This window comes from Emys orbicularis, chromosome 2 (genome assembly GCF_028017835.1).
Source record: "Emys orbicularis isolate rEmyOrb1 chromosome 2, rEmyOrb1.hap1, whole genome shotgun sequence".
In the NCBI taxonomy this organism is placed as follows: domain Eukaryota; kingdom Metazoa; phylum Chordata; order Testudines; family Emydidae; genus Emys; species Emys orbicularis.
Window position 1 is genome coordinate 190,072,257 of NC_088684.1, and position 19,165 is coordinate 190,091,421.

General features: G+C 44.2%; 1 protein-coding gene across 1 annotated transcript in view; it reads left to right on the forward strand.

Annotated features, from left to right (window-relative positions):
* The first annotated feature begins 2,100 nt into the window (after positions 1 to 2,100).
* COBL (cordon-bleu WH2 repeat protein) overlaps positions 2,101 to 19,165 on the forward strand; it is a 165,898-nt gene continuing 148,833 nt past the window's right edge. The window contains exons 1-3 of the mRNA XM_065398389.1: positions 2,101 to 2,118; positions 5,214 to 5,296; positions 8,893 to 9,099. Coding sequence (XP_065254461.1) covers positions 2,101 to 2,118; positions 5,214 to 5,296; positions 8,893 to 9,099 — 308 coding nt within the window. The remainder of the gene's footprint in view (positions 2,119 to 5,213; positions 5,297 to 8,892; positions 9,100 to 19,165) is intronic.

Here is a 19,165-nt window from a genome sequence, read left to right on the forward strand (position 1 = left end):
AATTCATAGTTATGGTGCTGGGTTTTTATTATTATTATTATTTATTATTGTTTAAAAGTGTGGAAATGAAGAATTTGAAGTTTGTTTTAGTTACTATACTTTCTCTTCCCTGGGCCCTCCCTCAATGGGAACCATTCTGTTAATTGAGGTGTAATTAGCCATTGGAACAATTTATCAAGGGTCATGGTGGATTCTCTATTATTGATGATTTTTAAATCAAGATGGAATGCTTTTCTTAAAGATATACTCTAGCGATTATCTTGGGGAAGTTCTGTGGCCTGTGTTGTAGAGGAGGCGAGAGTAGTTGATCACAGTGGTCACTTCTGGCTTTGGAATCTATTAATGTGGTCTGTGATAAGTATTTCAAATGTTTAAATTATTTTAATGTAAGAGTAGTACATATGTGCTATTAGGTAAGACCATAAACTATCTATGCTGAGGACACTGATGGATTATGAAGCATTCTATGTACGTCAGACTAAGTTTCAATGACAATACTCTCTGATTATCCTAAACAATGAATAAAAATCACTAAAATTAACCACACATCCTTTCCAAAATAGTCAGCAAATGCCCTGGTCACCACATACACATCCTTGACAGTCCCACCATCAACTTAAGTGGGCAGAGATACTGAGCTAGCTTTCTGTGCCAAAAGTGCATTTTGCTCATAACGCTTAAAAGACTGGGATTTTCCAAATGAATATTTGGAGCACGCTTATATACTGTATGCGGGAAGGGGACAGGCACAGATTCTGCTCTTAATGAGATCAGGATAGTGAGCTGCTCAGCTCTTCCTGCATGGTGATGAGTGCTCTTAACTTCTGTGGATGTTGGTGGGTCCTCAGCCTGTGAAGAGCCTGATAGACGGCTCTCAACACTTTGCAAAAGTGAGCCCGTTTACCCTCATGCTTGTTAACGTGACCTTTGCGCTAGAGAAAAGACAGAACTCTGGGATTCTCTGTTCAGGTTGCTGAAATGCACAGGGTCATTGCAGTTACCAGGATATCTAGTCCACGCACTGAGGAAAGCAACCTGTGCAGTACAGTGTCACCACACAGGGTCTGTCTAAGTTGTAGCACCAGTGGTATGTCAGGTATGCAGACTATTTTAGTTTTTGTTTTTTGTCATGGGAGTTGGAATGCCAAGGCTGCGTCATATTGCATTTTTATTAATAAATAACCAAGAGAGGTGTAGGTCCAAAGGGCTTTTGGCTTGTTCTCATTGCACTGCTATGTCTTGGTGGTGTGGAGAAACACAAGGGACTATTCCTCATTTCTGCAGTGCTGCTACCACTTGCTGTACTATGTAGGAGCTGTTTTTGTTTTCCCCCTTGAGAAATCTAATCTCAGGGAGGCAAATCTGAGATTTAAGATAATGCTGCCAGAGGATTTGTTTATATCACCACATTATCTCCCTGCCATATCCATTTTCTTCCGTTTAGAATATATCATTAAAAGGAATTTCAGCCCTTCGTAAACAGTGCTATATGTCTACGGAGAAATGGAGCATTGTATGTAACAATAGCAACAGCTTATTTTTATTTTATCTTGTATTGGGGCATAGAATGAACCATTCTTATATAAGCTTACAAACGGGTTGAATCATCCAGGCTAGAAGTGTTCTTGACTGTAATTTTATGAGCAGCCTGGTAGCAGGGATTATCAAGAATCTCACGACTGTTCTGGTGTTTCTTGTGAAAACACTCTTTTGATGTGGAGTTAAAATTAGTCTGGAGAATTGCCAGTGGCCAAAGAAAGGTACGTTATTATTATTTTTAAATGTTAAGTTCATTAAAATGTGGTTATGGTGTGAAATGTGACTATGTAAAAAATACACCACCTTAATCTACAGATCTGCTCTCTCTGAGCATTAGGTTAGCAACAAAACTAAGATTTTTATGACTGTATACTCCAGTTTATCCTGATAAAACATCATAGGTATGAGAGAGTGAACTGGATCCCGGTCTGGCTCATATACTCTTGCATCAAAAGAATTCCTAGCAAAGTTCTGATTTTGGAGAGGATGGAAGTCTGTAGGACTGCCAGCAGAGGTTATCACCACAGAGGGGTCATATCTGGGCATGCTTGGGTCACGACCATGACCTTGTGTGCATCAGTAAGTCAAGTGATGGCAGGACTGCTTTGGGGAAGTGTATGCTGCGTGTTTTATACACATTCAGTAATGGTCACTGGTGAGTATGCAGCCTCCCCCCCCCAGCTCCTCTCCAGGCTTTAGACCTGATTTTCCACTGCCGCGTTCTTTGTGTAGTCATTAACAACAGTGCAAAAGGTCTGCAAAGTGGGTTAAAAATATGATCAAATCAAAATTATAACATTTTGCACTCTCCTTGCATTCCAATTTGCACAGGTATAAGTAGGCTTGGTAGAATTTGATTTTTAGTTTTCTATAATTTTGACAGATAATATCTGGTTTTAAGTGGGATTTTTTTCTTAGATTTAAATTTTCACAGTTGCAGGAAATTCTCAGGGGAGGGTCAGACAGTGGGAACAGTCACAATTATTTATCGACAGTAGACTTTGAGGTTCAAAAAAGTTAGCTTTATCAGCTCTTAAAATATAAATTTCAAAATCACATGTCAAAATATACATAGCAAATATCTACTACTTCAAAAGTCTAAGTCATGGCATTTTGCCCATAAAGTCTTATTTTGCATATCTGTAAATTGTTACTGTTATCAATGGAAATATTTTTTCAGCAGTTTGTATGTGTACGGTGAAATCAACACTTGCAGACATTTACCAATAAAAATCAAATCCATCCAAATATAGGTATAAATTACATGAGGGGCCCGGCAGTAGGTCATCAGCTCCAGTGTGTCTGTTCCTGTCTTACTGTGTGTTAGAAAATAACATGCAGCTTCATGTTGTTCAGAACTAAATATTCCTTTAACTTTCTTACTCTCTCTCAGTTCCATTACCATCTTCACTTAGCTTTCTGTTCCAAATCGCTTCTTAAATTTCTGACATTTTCAGTGTCACAGCTTTCTCAGTCTTCCGCTTCCTTTCTATTCACTGTCTTCTCTCCCCTCCCATTGGTTCCTCAGAGAGTTGCAACTGCAGGTAAGTGACAATAAAAGTCCCAACATCCCTGGAGTCCAGAAAACTCACCTTGCTCTTTCCTCCCTCCCCACTCCAGTTTCCTTGCTGCGTCAATAATACAGAATGAGAGACTGACCTAACACAGTAGAACAGTTGAAGAAATAAGGACTTGTTTGATTTTTTTTTTAGCAGCCACGTCTATGTGAATCATTGTGTTTGAGCCAGTGTGTAGCTATAAATGTTTGTGCAATTGTCTTACTAGAACAGGGGCAGGCAAACTTTTTGGCCCGAGTGCCACATCTGGGTATGGAAATTGTATAGCAGGTGATGAATGCTCACAAAATTGGGGTTGGGGTGCAGGAGGGGGTGCAGGCTCTGGGGTAGGGCCAAAAATGAGGAGTTCAGGGAGCAGGAGGGGGCTCCGGGCTGGGGCAAGGGGTTGGGGTTCGGGGTGGGTGGGCTCTGGGGTGGGGCTAGAGATGAAGGATTGGGGGTGCAGAAGGGTGCTCCAGGCTGGGACCAAGGGGTTTAGAGGGTGGGAGGGGGATCAGGGCTGGGGCAGAGGGTCAGGGGTGCAGGAGGGGGTCAGGAGTGCAGGCTCCAAGCAGCGCTTACCTCAAGCAGCTCCTGGAAGCAGCAGCATGTCCCCCCTCCAACTCCTACGCAGAGAGGCAACTCTGTGCACTGCCCCATCCTCAGGCACTTCCCCAGCAGCTCCCATTGGCCGCAGTTCCAGGCCAATGGGAGCTGCAGGGGTGCCGCTTGGGGCAGGGGCAGCGTGTGGAGCCCCCTGGCTGCCCCTACACGTAGGAGCCGGAGGGAGGACATGCTGCTGCTTCCGAGAGCCATGCCACGGCATGTACAGAGTGGAGCAAGTCCCCAACTCCGCTCCCTAGCTGGAGCGCTGGAGCAGGGCTAGCCCCGGACCTTGCTCCCCGGCGGGAACTCGAGGGCCGGATTAAAACGTCTGAATATGGATCCGGGGCAGGAACTGAATCATTAGCAATCATCTGATTTATTTATTCTCAATTTAATAAGCTGATTTATATTTAAACAGGTTAGTTCTACGTGATCTGCACTGATGCCATTGTACTACTCTTTCTTCCTCGTAAATAGTAGCTGTCTATGGGCATCTATAGGTGGCAATATTTATTGCCTGCATAGGCATGGAGTAAAAGAAGCGCTGTCCTATAGCTATATCATGGGTAGTATCATAGCATTCTGGTGACCATCTCATCCTATGGGCATTTTCAGCAGCAATTTTCAGGCATTATATTGGATTTCTCAGACTGAAGCTTGTCATGGGAATTGTCTGTCTAGATGCAGATGGTGTCAGTCAGATTTTTTGCTAGCTTTGGGGACCAGACCATTAGGTGTGAGGCAGCTGTTTTTCACTGTACCACCAACATACTTCCGCTTCAAAGGCTGTATGTTTGGCCAAGGAAGGATTACTCCAGCGTAAGGGTGAGCCAAGATGGTGTACAGCTGATATAGGGGCTCCTGTGTCATGCACCTGGTTTAATTTAAATCTTTCATCCTGAATCCAGTTGTGTCCTTGGTTGATCTTCTGGCTTAGGCACATGGTCCTTTTCTGGCAATCCTTCTGCAAGGAGGCTACATCCCTTTGGGGTTTGCCATGATGCTAAAGGTCAAGGGCTTACTCAGCTTCCCAGAGTTTGATGTCTCTCTGTCTTTCCCTGCCCCCTTTTCTAGCTAATTCACACCTCTATGATATGCCTTTTTTGGTGTGTTCTGGGCCTTTTCTGGGTTTCTGCTCCATCTATATTATGTAGCAGGAGAGCTAGCCCAAATCGGAACCCAGCCACCCACCCCAAAAAAAGAAAAAAAAATCCATGTATCTAGATCAGGTTTTTTTTTTTTTTTTTTTGTAAATTAGTGTGATCAACATTGCACTGCTTTCCCATCTATATTATCTTAAAATCTGACGTAAGCAGGGCATGAGTCTAATGAGACTGGGTCATTAGGATACGAGTCATCAGAACCGATTGTCTTAAATATATGCACAGTATGAGGTCAGCTACTCATATTGCATTAAGACTTATATGGTACTTATCATGTGTCTGCCTGGCTACCTACAAACAAATGAGAAAGTAAAAGTTGACTTTATGTGGAACTTCCTCTGTTATTAAGGATGTTTGTTGTTTGATGCAAGTTGATGCAGCTTCTCCATCTGTATCTCAAAAACCATGTAACATGTTTCTGGAGAATGATAGGTTGGTGTCAGGGTGTATCCACAGAACTATACTGTCCTGGTGTAAAGAGCCACCATTCACATGATACTGTATGAACCATCTCTTATTTTTCCAAGGTATGCCAATATTCAGTGCAATGACTTCTTACTCAGCGGAGGAGAGGCTGCCTCATGTCTCACAGTTCCTAATCACCCTTTCTCATGCTTAGAGATACACTACTATCCTGTGTAACAAGACACTGTCCTCAAGCATGACTCCATGCATCTGATGAAGTGGGTTTTAGCCCACGAAAGCTTATGCCCAAATAAATCTGTTAGTCTCTAAGGTGCCACAAGAACTCCTCGTTGTTTTTGCTGATACAGACTAACATGGCTACCACTCTGAAACCAGTTAGGAATGTGTTTCCATGAGGTGTCATTGTGGAATTTGACCATTAGTTTACCCAAAGATCATTTAGAGCCAAATGATGCTCTCATTGAAGTCCATGCAAGTAGGACCAGGCACTAAACCCCAAAACTAATGAGATAGCTCAGCAGCTGTTATAACAGTCACTGGTATTTCTGTTGAATTAGGGCCTGATCCCAAGCCTGCCAAAGTCAATAGGAGTCTTCCTATTGGCTTCACTGGGCTTTAGATCCACATCTTGCATACACAAAATAATAGAACATGTAATGTTACTGTTCATGGATTATTTAAATGACCCAAAATAACTTTCATGAGTGAGGTTTTTCCTCCATACTTACCTCACATACTTATGCCTTTGTATTAGGATTCCGGGTTGATGTGTTTCATGTTACCTGTTTACCATATCTGTATTTTGTAGGCACACCTTTATCACCCAAGTGGAAACAATTAACTCCATTTAATGCTCTATTTTATTAAATTTCGTAGATATACAGAGAGGCAGAGAAGGAAAATAGCTGTGAAGAATGAATAGATATCAGTTCAGAGAGGAGAGAATATATGATGTGTGTGTGTGTGTGTGTGTGTGTGTGTGTGTGTGTGTGTGTGTGTGTGTGTGTATATATATATATATGTATATGTAATTAATAGATCAAATTCTTCAGCCTGCTGGAAGTCAGACTAGATGACCCTGATGATCCCTTTTGGCCTTTAAAAATCTATGAATGACAAGAGAGGCAAAGTAATGTTGTTCATTTAGGGAGAGAGATCAGCTGTTTATCATTCATTGTTACATGGCATTGTTAAAGGCTAGGTTATAGGTATCGTTGTCTTATGTGTTATATTGCATGAATTGTACTAGAAATGTCCTTGTTCCGCTCAATTTACTACACAAATGATGAATGGACAATGGAGTGTTTAGAGAAATTGAAACAGAGACATTGATAAGGAGTATCTCCTCGTTTCCGATTCTTTGAGGGCTTGATCCTGATGGGGCCTGAGCACCCTCAGCTCTCACTGACTTCCATAGGCGTTCAGAGTGCTCAGCACCTCACAGGTTTGAGGCCTTAGTAAGTAAGCTTCTCTAGAACTAACACTTCCCATATCTTGGGGCATTGTTGTGCTCTGCCCTGCTAAAGTGCACAAGGTGTGGAGGGGAGAAAATATAGGCCTAACTCTGCTCCCAGCTGTGAAGAAGCTGTGAAGAACGTGGGAATGATCTGCATTATATATGCAATATATGTGGGTTTGATGGATTAGTTTGCTTGTTAAGAGTTAAAATTAATTCGATTTAATTTTTGGGTTCCAGAAAAAAAGTTAATAAATGTAGACAAACTTAATTGCCTAGTACTCAAGTGGACAATACTGTGTATCCACTATTGGGAGACCATAGCCAACTCCTTCTGGAGAAATGCATAAACCAGTTTGCACCAGCCGCAGGGTTCCAAGTCAGACAAAGGAACTTCTATCCATTCGAAAGACCCTTTGTTTAAGATTTCAAGGTCTGCTTGAAAACCCATCAAGGTTTTTATTGTTTTAATCCTGTTTCTCTCTACTTGTTAAACTTCTGTGAATCGATAAACGGTACTTGTTCTTGAAGAAGCTCTCCTGTGTCACTGCAAGTCATTTTGATGACAAACTCCCAGAGAGAATTCTGTAGCTGGGCCCAACCCCAGCAGGGCTGGCTAAGGTCAATGGGGAGTTGTAGCCTGATGATCCATCAAGTCTATAGTAGGGTGAGCCATCAAGTTCCACTCTGGGATAAGTGCAGACAGAGGCCTATCACTTGGAAAGAGTGGCCAGGGAGAGACTAGGGAAGAGAGATCAAAGGTGCTGCTCACCCCTGAACTGTAACAGAAGCCAATGGGATGTTTACCAATGACTTCAGTGAGAGCAGAGTTAGGCTTGTACTGAATGCTTTTGAAAAACCTATCCTTTGTGATACACTGAATACATAGGAATAACATTTGTGCCATGGAGATGTGTGCTGATCAAACAGTGTGGGGCATTTTGGGGGCGGTCAGAAACAGGTGATGGAAATCTGTTGTGCGCATCATCCCAAGATTATCATGTTATTTTAGAGAAAGGGATGTAAAAATAAAATAGAACTGTATATATAAAAAGTTCCATGATAAAGACAAATAACTTCCACTGTAGGAGCAGAGGTGAAAGTAAGCCGGTACGGTCTGGCTTCCCCAGCGGTGATTTAAAGGGCCCGGGGCTCCGCCCGCTGTGGGGAGCCCCAGGCCCTTTAAATCACCTCCGGAGCTCTGGCAGCCGGGCTTGGGTGGTGATTTAAAGGGCCAGAGACTCCGGCCGCCGCGGGGAGCCCCGGGCCCTTTAAAGTGCCGCCGGAGCCCTGCTGCCGCTACCGCAGCGGCGGCAGGGCTCCGGTGGCGCTTTAAAGAGCCAGTGCTCCGCGCAGTGGCAGGAGCACCGGGCCCTTTAAATCCCCACCCAAGCCCAACTGCCGGAGCCTCAGCTATGGCAGGGCTCCGGCGGCAGGGCCGGCTCCAGGCACCAGCCCACCAAGCTTGTGCTTGGGGCGGCACCTGGAGGGGGGCGGCGCAGCGCTCCGGCTCCGGCCGCCGGGGAGAGCGGAGCCCCGAGCGCCGGGGCTCGCCGCCCTCCCCCCGGCGCTCTGGCCGCCGGGGAGAGCGGAGCCGGGCTCCGGCCGCCCTCCCCCCCGCTGGGGGGGGGCGGCCGGAGGCTTTTTTGCCTGGGGCCCTGTCCGGCGGCGCTTTAAAGGGCCCGTGGCTCCCCTCAGCGGCGGAGCCCCGGGCTGTTTAAATCACCGCTGGAGGGCTCCTGCGGTGATTTAAAGGGCCCGGAGCTCCACGACGGCCGGAGCCCCGGGCCCTTTAATTCGTCCCTGAACTCCAGGGCTCCCAGCTGACTCTACAGCTGGTAGCTCCGGGGTGATTTAAAGGCCCTGGGGCTCCTAGCCACAGCCAGAGCCCCAGAGCCTTTTAATCTTGAAAGGCCCCGCCTCTTCCGGTTGATGCCATGCCTCTTCTGGTTGAGGCCACACCCCTGCTCAGGACTCTGGCGTACTGGTAAGTCCTTTAAGTTACTTTCACCCCTGTGTAGGAGGTGTTATAAATGGCCTAAGATCAGGGGGAAAGGAAGCATTTCCCTTTTAACACATGCTTGCCCTTCCCATCAAGGGATTCTATTTGAAATCACTAACTCTCTACTTCTTTTTATTTCTTAAGGAGAAAAATGAAGGCTCGAGCTCCCCCTCCACCAAGTCAACCTCTTGCTGCAAGTCAAATTCAGAGTGAACAGAAGTCACTCTCAGAGCTGGGAGTAATCCCTGATCAGAGCCTGGTGACCATGAAAGAAAATCTGATAAACAGGACAGTGGACTTCACAGTCGTTTTACCAAGTGGTGTGGAACAGAAGAACAATGTACATGGGAGGTAAGGCACCAATCAGCTCTGTCATCCTGGAACCTCCCTTCCCCCACATCTTGCATTTTTAATAGGATGCTGGTGGGTAAACTCACCCCTCTCAGGATTGATGGAGTTTGTCTCTTTTTCACCCTTTCCTGTAGGACTGTAGGTTAAAGAGAAAATTATAATATCAGTGGGCCCGATTATGCCCCCTAGAGCTATGCTGATCTCATCCATCCCAAATGGAAGAGGAACTCTGCAGCTATTTTCCCCCTCTTTCCCCAGAACCCCTCAGGGGATCTGTGGAAAGAGGACATGGGCAGTCCTCCCACAGTTCTATGGAGCTATGGGAGACAAATAATAGAGTCTTAGGCTGTAGCACATTTCTGTAGCCCCCTGCTAAAGGATTCCTCTTTACAGGGATCCTGGTGAGAAACACTGTCTGTGAGAGCCCTGACAGTGTGGCTGTATTGGAACCAGTCGGCTAGGGTACAGAGGAGCATGTGCCATTGGGAAGCAGAGCTGGTGTGGATGTATATGGCCTCTATCTTCACTAAACCCCAAGAAATGAGTCCATGCATATCCCAGAGATCTGCTGGGTTTCTGCGGGGAACACAGCCTCCTGGTGTGTGTGAATGGCCAGAGAACAGAGGCAGGGGAATAAGAATCCTGTCACCAATGAATGAAGATTGGGGAGAAATATTTCTGAGGAGACTGCTGAGGTAGTTTCTTCCTCTGGACCCCCACTAATGGGATTTGTTATGAAGGGAAGGAGGGATCTGGCCCATTAACAATACTTTAAAAGCACTTCACAAGCCTCTTCAGAGTGTCTGGGATGCTGTAGAACAACACAGGAATAAATACTCATGTAAATATGTTGTATAATACCCTACACTATAAACCCTAACCCGCAGTAGATCAACAATTAATACTAATATGTTAAACTATAGAAGGAAAGCTGGCACCAGTACTGGACCTAATGTGATCACCCAAACAAGGAACATTGAATTCCTAGCAGGCAATGCCTTGGCATCAAGACCCAGTAATTTACTCTCTGAAACTTCACACAGGAAAGGCTCAAAACAGCAGGATTCCTAGTGCTTGACACAGCAGCACCTATATTTGGGTAACTAAACTTCTAAACAGTAACAAAGTTAGAGCAGAAACACATAATTGAGGGTCTGATCTTGCATGTATTTATATTCTAGTACTTACTGCTAAGCACTGGGCAAAACCCCTGTGTACAGGTAGGAGCCCCGAGCTGACACAGCATCCTGTAATCAGCAACAAAAGTCTAGATGCATGCTCACTTCTCTGGCAGAGGGATGGGGGGGTGGGGACTTTGGTGCCCTTGGGAGATGCACACTCTGTGAGCAAGCCGTGCCTGATGTACCAGTTTCCAACCCCCAGTCAGCTACAAAATGCAGAACACACAGCACGTATCAGTTTACAGGATCCGGCCCAAAGCCTCAGTAGACTCAAGGAACTGAAAGGTGAAAGGAAAGTAATGGTTATCTCTGACATCAGGTTACAGGTATGATGAAAGAGCAGAGAAGAGCTATTTGGACCTAATTACAAAATGAAAGAAGGGGCCTAGAAAACAGAACAGATTCAGGAAATGAAGAAGTATTGGTTGGCATTGGCCAAAAAGTGCAGATATTTCATCAGCAAACCTGAACAAGCTCTGAGTGCCATGCAAAGGATACTAGCCATCACAGGCCTAGTGATCAAGGAAATTATTTACCTTCCAAAAATAAATTTGCAAAAGCACTAAAATTACAAAGGGCCCTATTGTGATCTTTTTTTGTGGGGGCGGGGAGGGGAAGTGAAGGAAAATACATTTAGTAGCTATTTGCACTTGAACAGGACATTGGAATTTATACCATAGCCTGCCTTTGATTTTCATGGATGTTTGTTATCCCTACCATGGCTAGTGCTAATATTGTATATATTGATCAGTGGAATCCAGTCATTTGGTTTGTGGGCCCAAGGTGGTCAGGGGATGTTGGAAATACACCAAAAGTTGCTAGGTGCTGGATTTAGCCTTTGAAAGTTAGCTGAAAATGTACCATCATCTATAGACAGACTGTTCCCCATAGGCTAACTATTTATGGAAGCTGAAGTGTATCCCAGCAAGGGTGTGAAATAAATTATGCTCAATGAACCATGTAATGCATTGCCATCAATCTGTGTGGAGAACTCCTATTGGTGACTATGAATATAGGGAAGTATCAGCACACAGCTGAGGAAATTGGCTCTAGGTTAGGATTGGTCAAACTTTCAAAGATTTGGAGGTTGAAAGTAGTTGAGAGAAATGCCTAAAAGTTCAGCTTCTTTCTGAATTTTATATGAACTATCTTAACTTCTCGAGTCTACAAAATTGGGTTGGGAGACTCGCAATAACAATTTCAGTTTTTGCACTTCCATTTCCAGGCCTACTTGAAACAAGAAAGTGAAAAGGCTTTTCAAAGTAAAAATGTAGTGGAGGAAGAAGTTGTATGAAAATGTTTAATTTGGGATTCAGTTATAGTTTGAGACAAACATCTGAGCCAGTTCTTATTTTAATCAAGCCAGCTCAGTTCATATATGCCTACTCCAGATACGCCTATTTCAGATGGTATCATAAAAGACTTTGCATGTTGATCAGTACACATCAGCCAATGAGGATAGAAACAGGGATAGATTTTAAGCAGCAGGCCATAACGTCATCAAACTTCAGTTTCCCTCCTGCTCTGCCTGACCAGTGCAGGGATAGAGCAGAGATGATGTGTGTTGGGGGGACATGTGGAGTCATGTGCCTCCTCCCAGACTTCTGCCAGGGTTTGCTTGCCAGGCCGCTTCCCTGTGTGACAGCTCCTGGGGCTGACAAGCTGTAAGCTGCGGCCTTGGGGAAAGGCAGCAGCAAACAGGTGGGAGCTTCAGGGAGAGCCACTGCTTTCACTGCTGCCTTTCCCAGCGGAGCTAACACCTGGGGGCTGCAAGGAGGGGCCATTGAGAGTGGGATGGAGGCATGAATCAAGCTGTTGGGAGGGGGGAAAACCTTTAAATTGTGCCCCTCTCACTATCAGCAGGTATCAGTCATGTCTGTCGAAAGAAGAGAGGCCATCCCCATGTTCCCGCAAGCACTTGTGTCTCTTCCCTTCCCTGTTTTTTCTTCAGGGGCTATCTCAATCATCACCAGTCCTATCAAGTTTTCCACCAGTTGAGTCGGGTGGGTGGCATTCTGCTCTCAGTTACACCAGTGTAAAGCACCAGTGACTTCACTGACATCAGTGGAAGTCATTCAGAATTTTATATCAGTGAATCTGCAAGCAGAATTTGCCTTTATATATTGTGATAAACCTATCTTTTTAGGGCTGTAAAACCACTTCCTCTTTTAAGATCTGCCCCCAGCAAAGTAAGTTGTGTGGCTCTGGACATCAGCATCATGAAAGATGGCTGAGTAATTGAGGAAGAGCAATTTAAAAGGAAACTGTCCACTTGAGAATCACGTTTGTCTCAAAATATTGGACCTCCTATAGTTACAAGTAATACCTTAGATTATTATAACTGAAAGTAGCTAGAGAGGAAAAAACATTCTCTATTTTTGTTCACTTTGTGTATTTGACTGTATTTATGTATAGTCAATTTCTCTCTTGCAGGAAAGACCCTTTTAGACATCAGCAAGAAAGCAGGGAAGTCCTTATAAAATGTGTTTGAATGATGTTTAAGTAGTGTAGTCTGACTTTTATTCTTTTTATTAAGAACACTTTTTATCAGAAATTGGATTTTTTTTTTTTTAAGTATAAAAACAATTAAAGTTGACAGTGTCCCTTTATTGTTGTGGCTACTGGCAGCTCCTCAAACACACAAGTTGTTTCAGAATTTGGAAAAGCCACTCTGCAGATTTGAGGGCAGAATGGAGCCCTTGATGAATGGTGTTTTGATAGAATAGTATTGTACAAAGCGTTTTGTCCTTTTAGAATAATTAATCCCTGTGAACTCCAGAATAACGTGTGTTTGCCTCTTGGGAAATCAGACTTCCTGTACCAAAATAGTCATGGAATATCTTTTTTTAAACAACTAATCAGTGCTTGTACTCTTGTGTAACCACCGCATCATGTCCTGAAACGATAACCTAAATGTGTGATTTTATTGCACCAGATCAGCACAAACTTCTGGCAGGTCTGAAAGAGGAAGGATGACAAGACTTTAAGAAAGCAAATAAATGTGAGCACTCATAAAGCAACTGCAGATCTAATATTCTTTTTGTGTGACCAGTTGCTTGAAGCAGACACTTTGAGTCAGTGAAAGCAAAGGAAGGAATCACTATCCCCATAGCTTAACTTTTAACTGGATTGATCTGAAGAAAGTCCACCTTGTTGTTCACTCCTCTTCCCAGTATTTCCTATGAGTGAATTGAAAACTGGTTTCAACTTTGCCCATTTCTGGAACTGAACAAAATCTGAACCATTTGTAAGATTTAGGACCTGTTTGGTTGACTCCCCCTCCCAACACCCTGGTCTTTTGCTGCTGGGATCTTACACTGCTGCAGTTCCTTTCTGGGGCTTCTCTAGTATGCCCCAGAGAGCACAATGTGTCTGGGATGCTGTAGAACATCCCAGCTGCACTGTGTACCCTGGGATGTTGCCAACTGGACAAGCCTAGAGTGCATTAATTACAACTTAGCCAACAGCAGGCCTAACACTCACTTAGCACCACTGGAAAGGTCTGGCAAGCCACCTGCAGATGAATGCTGCACAGGGTGTAGAAGGCTGAGAGACTCGCTGAAAAACACTCCTTTCATGGGGTGGGAGGAAGATGTAGAGCCTCCCTCCCTTCGAAGAAGACAGGTGGGACGAAGGCAAGCAGCCTTTTCTCCGTGCTCCACTGCTGAGGCCCTTCTGCAGATGTCTGTGGCTTCTGCAATACTTTCCAGGCATTATAATTATGTAACACAAAGTCGTTCATTCATTTCTCCTTCTTTCCCTCCATTTTCTCCCTTTCTCCTTTCCTTCTCCTCTCTCTCTCTCTCTCTCTCTCCCCCCCCCCCCCCTTCCAGCCTCCGCCCATTATCCGTTGCTCTCTGCCCCCTTTCCAGTCCCATTGTACGGTGTCTTACCCTGCCTCCTGTCCATAGTCTCTGTCTTTTCTGTGACTGGCCAACTGATGCACCAGTACAACGTAGCAGCTCAGCTGAAGCCATCTTGATTAGTGAACTACAGGAGGGACTGGGGCTGATTCCCCTTTCACTTGCAGGGAAGTGTAAATGAGAAGTGACGCCATTCAAGTTGCTAGTGTAGAATGTGCATTTGTGAGAGATCCATTGAGCCTGGCTCTTCACAGCTTTGTACCTCACAGTGGGTGTAAAATGCCACCATTCTGATTTGATCCTTTTACACCCACTGTGCATAGGTATAAATGATTAGATAAGGTGCAAGGTGGTGGAGAATCAAGCCCACTACGTCCAACTGAGCAACTTCAGCCTGGTGCATCAGCAGGAGAGATAGAGGGGCTGGGGATATTTCAGGGAGTTCTGACACTCCTCTGCCCACCTCTGTGTGTGCTGCTGAATTGCGATGTTATGTGCCTGCAGTATGTGTCGAGTGCTCCAGCTAGCATTTTTGTGTGTGAACTTCTGAGAATAACCCCCCCAGGAATTATCACTGGCTTGATTCATACACTATGAAATCCGGTTACACTTTCATTGCAGTTCTACAATATATCCCCATTGGAACTATGGAAGGTTTGACTGGAAGCTCTCCTGCTGATCTGTTGCACAAGTTCTAGGACGGTGGAGCACTGAGTCCTATCATTAAAGAATCATTTGTGGAAAATATCTCCAAGAATTTCAGATTTGCATGAAACTTGCTCTAATGCAAAATCGCCAAAGCTTTCTTCATGTGAGACAAACACCTCTATTGTCCTGCCCTTTTGTACTTCCTAATGTTTTAATCCCCGGCCTCTTAATAGCTTGTGTTTATTGACAGAGATTATTTGCAATTTAAATTGCATCAGGTTTAATTTCCTGCAGAGGGACTGTGTGTGTGTGACTGTGCATGGCAAAGAGGAGGCCCTTATGCCTGGATAGTCCTCGTCATTGAGGACAAAAAAAAAATTGAGCAACAAAAATGATTAAAAGTCTAGAAAACATGACCTATGAGGCAAGATTGAAAAAATTGGGTTTGTTTAGTCTGGAGAAGAGAAGACTGAGAGGGGACATGATAACAATTTTCAAGTACAGAAAAGGTGGTTACAAGGAGGAGGGAGAAAAATTGTTCTTCTTAACCTCTGAGGATAGGACTAGAAGCAATGTGCTTAAATTGCAGCAAGGGAGATTTAGGTTGGACATTAGGAAAAACATCCTAACTATCAGGTGGTTTAAGCACTGGAATGAATTGGCTATGGAGGTTATGGAATCTCCATCATTGGAGATTTTTAAGAGCAGGTTAGACAAACACCTGTCAGGAATGGTCTAGATAATACTTAGTCCTGCCGTGAGTGCAGGGGAATGGAATAGAAGACCTCTGGAGGTCCCTTCCACTCCTGTGATTCTTTGATTATAATACCTGATGATACCGCCATGAAAAGGCCCAGTAATTGCCCCCCGTGGAGAAGTTTCTGAGGGCTGTGATTTTCTATCATCCAGTACCCTTGGTTTAACAGTACAGTGTACAGTTGCTTTTTTCTTCTTCCCAGTTTGTTCTCTGCCTTCTCTAACCTTGTTGGCAGCATTGCTATATTCATGAAATATACCAGATACTCTAGAGACAATTTCTATACCCTTTAGCTAATGTTCTGGCCCTCTTTTTGTCACTGTTGGGGTTTGATATCTGCAGCATTAGGAGTGGTTATGCTGGACATTGCATATAATATTGCCATGTGTTGCAGAAGAATAGCCAGGGAATTTTGAACTATCCTTGACTTTGGAAACCAACCTCCAGATTTGGACGAGGGAGGGTGAGAGGTGATTAATGGGACAGGGGAAGCAGAGAATGTCTTTTTGATCATCTAGGGAGCTAGCTCGGATGATGGCTAAGCTTCCACAGTCATATCTATTATGGTGATTTACAGTAAGCTAGCACTTCACAGATAATGCATAAAAGACAGATCCCTGACCTAAAAAATGTACAAGTTAAAGCCCAAATCCCACACTGAGAGCCTTGTGGGACAGTGTCCTGGGCCTATATGGAGTCTTACTGATTTCAGCGGGGCTCTGCACAGGCATATGGGGGGTCTGCTCTCCCAGTTCTCAGTGCAGGATCAAGACCTAAATTATAACAGCTACAGCTTACAAGTCATCTCACAGAATGGTTTCTAAAGAGGAGCAGTTCTAAAGAGAGAGGGACTGGGGGTGTGTTTGTGTACATGTTGGTGGTACCAGGTCCAGGTTAATAGAAGGAAATAGTTACAAATAATAAAGGGCTACCAGGCTAAATGTAGAAGAGGTTTAAAAACAAATAATTAGGAAACTTAAAACCACAGAAGGATTAAAACTGAATAACAAGAATTGAAGTACAAAATAGCAAATAGGATGCGAGTCAAAATTAGAGCAGCCAGGCAGGTCCTAAGCCACAATAGGCAGTCAAAAGTCAAATAGGCAAATGGGCAAAATAGACAAGTATAAGGAAATATAAAGCAAAAGGACAATTTTTGGCATCTGTCACCCCTCCTCCCCACTCCACTTTTGGCTGAATGTTCCCTGTTTAGTTTATGCGGTGTTGTAGCCGTGCAGTCCCAGGATATTAGAGAGACAAGGTAATATCAACTTCAGTTGGTGAGAGAGACAAGCTTACGCAGAGCTCTTCTTCAGGTCTGGGAAATGTACTCCCATGTGTTGAGGGGTGTTGATCATTGTAGCAGTCACACCTCTCAAGATGCATGGTTTTTACATATGCCTATCACAACATGTAGTGTGCCTCATCCAGTGCATTAAATGCCCCAACAACAACTATATAGGTAAAACCAGACAATCACTACGCTCTCGAATGAACTGACACAGGAAAATGATAAAAGACAAAAGCGCCCTATCACCTATGGGTGAACACTTTTCACTCTATATCTGACCTATCAGTCCTCATCCTCAAACAAAACCTGAAGAACACTTTCAAAAGATGATCCTGGCAGCTTAAATTCATAACCATACTAGAGACTAAAAATCATGGACTGAATAGAGACACTGGATTTGTGACTTATTACAACAATCTATAACCTATTAACAACCCCCCACAGCTGTTCCCTCCCCAACCACCGCCTTCCTTCCCCCCCCCCCCCCCCATGACTGGATGGGTGTTAATGGGCCACTTCACCTTAAATGGTCCCTTCAAATATGTGTTAACTCCTGACACAGCTAAACAATCTATTCCACCTTGTATTTAGCTGTGACACTCTGAGGACATTTCCCAAACCTGAAGAAGAGCACAGTGTAAGCTTGAAAGCTGGTCTCTCTTACCAACAGAAGTTGGGGCAGTAAAAGATATTACCTCATTCACCTGTTTAGTTTGTAAGTTTCACAGGGCAGGGACCTGTTTTTATTGTCAGTAGAGTATCTCTCCCCCACCCCCTAAAATGTACTAGTGTATATTTAAACTGACTATTCTTGATGCTTCTAGTTGAGACTAAGTTGAGGCCACTCCCAGAATAACTCTGTTGTTTACTTTATCTTCAAAGTAATACACAACTGTAAATCTCTTCCTTGAGTTTTACAGGGGTACCCTGTGAGACAAGTGAGCCACACACTGTACCTAAGTGGGATGTCAGCTGATAAATATTGCTGATACAGCAGTCTCTCTTCTTTACTTTCCAGCTTTGGTTTTGAATATCATACTGTTTAATAATACAAGAGTGATATGGAGCCAAATTACAGTCCCTTGCTAAAAATATCTGCCTGGGCAATCATGTTTGAACCTTAACATGGTTTCTTCCTGCAGTTCCTGGGTCCTTTTTGTGCTATAGAGTTTACAGATCTCTAAAGAGTGTTGGAAATATACTTGGTTAGTTTTCTGACTCTTCCCTCTAATACCTCCAAGTTCTGGCTTGAATGAGTAAAGAATGTACATCCTAGCTGGACAGTCAGTGTAAAAGAGATTAACCTGTGCAGGAGGGGGCAAAGAAAGGAGGTCTTAGCTCTGGAGCTGGAGTAGTCCTGAGACTGGAGTTTAAAAGCAATGACCTGCTTCACCCAATCATGGTCAGAATGGAGCACCAGGCATCCAGGGGACAAGGTGAAGAGGCAGAGATGGAGGAAGCCCCTTTTGGCCATTCTAGAAGTGATAGTAACAAGCTCCCAAGAAAGCAGCAAGGTCCAGATGATGGGGAAGAAGGGTCAGCCTACTTCTGAGTCTTAAGGCACTGGGCAGGTGGGAATAAATAAAGAGGAAACAGGGAAGAACCCTGTCACATGGATGCTACTACTTGGAAAGGATTCACCAACACTTTAAAGCAGTGGGGAGCAAATAAAGGGAATCCCTTTCTCTTCGTGGTAAGGAAATGTTTCTTCAGGGGTCCCCATGGGACAGGCAAAAAGAGCACATTCCAATTCAATTTTGTATCACGGAAATTCAGTGCAAGCCGTTCCTTTCTCAGCAGCGTGGCCTAAAGATATCCTTAAAGTTCCCTTTTCAACAAAGTCCAGCAGATTGGTCCAAGTCTAGGTTATAATAGGGAACAAATAAGAAACCACTGGCTCTAGTGCACATAATCCATTCTATTCACCATGAAAGGAAGTTGAACTTCTGCTTTTCAAGAGTCCTCTGTCCTGACCAAACCCCATAACCTCTCTTGGTTTCCTCTTAATGAGCCCCAGCTTTCAGCTTCACCCTCCAAACTACCTAACGGGCCACAGCTGTCAGCTCCTCCCCACAAGCCTGGCACTTATGACAGTCTGTGAGAGAGAGAGAGAGACTCTTCCTTTAAACCCAAAGGAGGAGCTTGAACCCTTTACTGTCCAGCCAAAAGCAAGATACACACATCCCATCTTGCATCCCTAATGAGAGAGCTCCAGAAGAGAGTGGCAAGTCTAAATGGCTGAGAGCAACCCTGACATAGTATTCTGCGAACAGAGTGCACTTCATGGCTTCCACAGCATGTACAACTCCAGCAGGAAGAAGCAAGA